The 926-nt window shown below is 44.8% G+C and overlaps 1 protein-coding gene across 1 annotated transcript in view; it reads right to left on the bottom strand.

The window, feature by feature from the left end:
* Nucleotides 1-600: 600 nt before the first annotated feature.
* The window catches only part of LOC127007562 (uncharacterized), a 2210-nt gene continuing 1884 nt past the window's right edge, over nucleotides 601-926 (bottom strand). The window contains exons 3-4 of the mRNA XM_050878732.1: nucleotides 776-801; nucleotides 601-608 (exon numbers count right to left, since the gene is read on the bottom strand). Coding sequence (XP_050734689.1) covers nucleotides 601-608; nucleotides 776-801 — 34 coding nt within the window. The remainder of the gene's footprint in view (nucleotides 609-775; nucleotides 802-926) is intronic.

Here is a 926-nt window from a genome sequence, read left to right as displayed (position 1 = left end):
AGCAATAGTATCGATGATGATGTTAATACTAATAATACTAATGAGGGTAATACTTTAAATACTAATAATACTGGTAATAGCAAAGATAACCATAACGATTGAAGTGAGATTTAATTACTCTTCGGGGATTAATTATCAAGATTTGCGGGGAATTACGAGGTATTGAGAGAGAGAGAGAGAGAGAGAGAGAGAGAGAGAGAGAGAGAGAGAGAGAGAGAGAAATTACGGAGACTGATTGATGTCCTACTGATGATCTCTTTGGTCAATGATTGACCCTCTCTCTCTCTCTCTCTCTCTCAGCTGCCAATAATTTAACCAATAACACTAAATTTCTCCGCCAATGAAACGAAGCAGCAATCGAAGCCAATTGAATGGCGGCCTTTATTAATCGTAACTTTTCCCTCGGGAATAAAACACTTAATATCCGCGCTGAACACCGGCCCGTGATACACCGACGCGGAACACGGGAACACGGGAATACTGGAATACGGGAATACTGGATCACGGGAGCATGGGAACACGGGAACATTGGAGCACTGGAACACGGGAACATTGGAGCACTTAAACATGGGTACATTGGAGCACTGGGAACACGGAACATTAGAGCCCTGGAACACAGAACATTGGAGCACTGGAATACAGGATCATTAGAACACTGGAACACGGGAACATTGGAGCACTGGAACACGGGAACATTGAAGCCCTGGAACACAGAACATTGGAGCACTGGAATACAGGATCATTAGAACACTGGAACACGGGAACATTGGAGCACTGGGAACACGGAACATTAGTAGAGCCCTGGAACACAGAACATTGGAGCACTGGAATACAGGATCATTAGAACACTGGAACACGGGAACATTGGAGCACTGGAACACGGGAACATTGGAGCACTGGAACACGGGAACATTGGAGCACTGGAA

This window comes from Eriocheir sinensis, chromosome 35, assembly GCF_024679095.1.
Source record: "Eriocheir sinensis breed Jianghai 21 chromosome 35, ASM2467909v1, whole genome shotgun sequence".
In the NCBI taxonomy this organism is placed as follows: Eukaryota; Metazoa; Arthropoda; class Malacostraca; order Decapoda; family Varunidae; genus Eriocheir; species Eriocheir sinensis.
The sequence above is the reverse complement of the archived record's forward strand: the minus strand, read 5'-3'. Positions and strand labels throughout refer to the sequence as shown.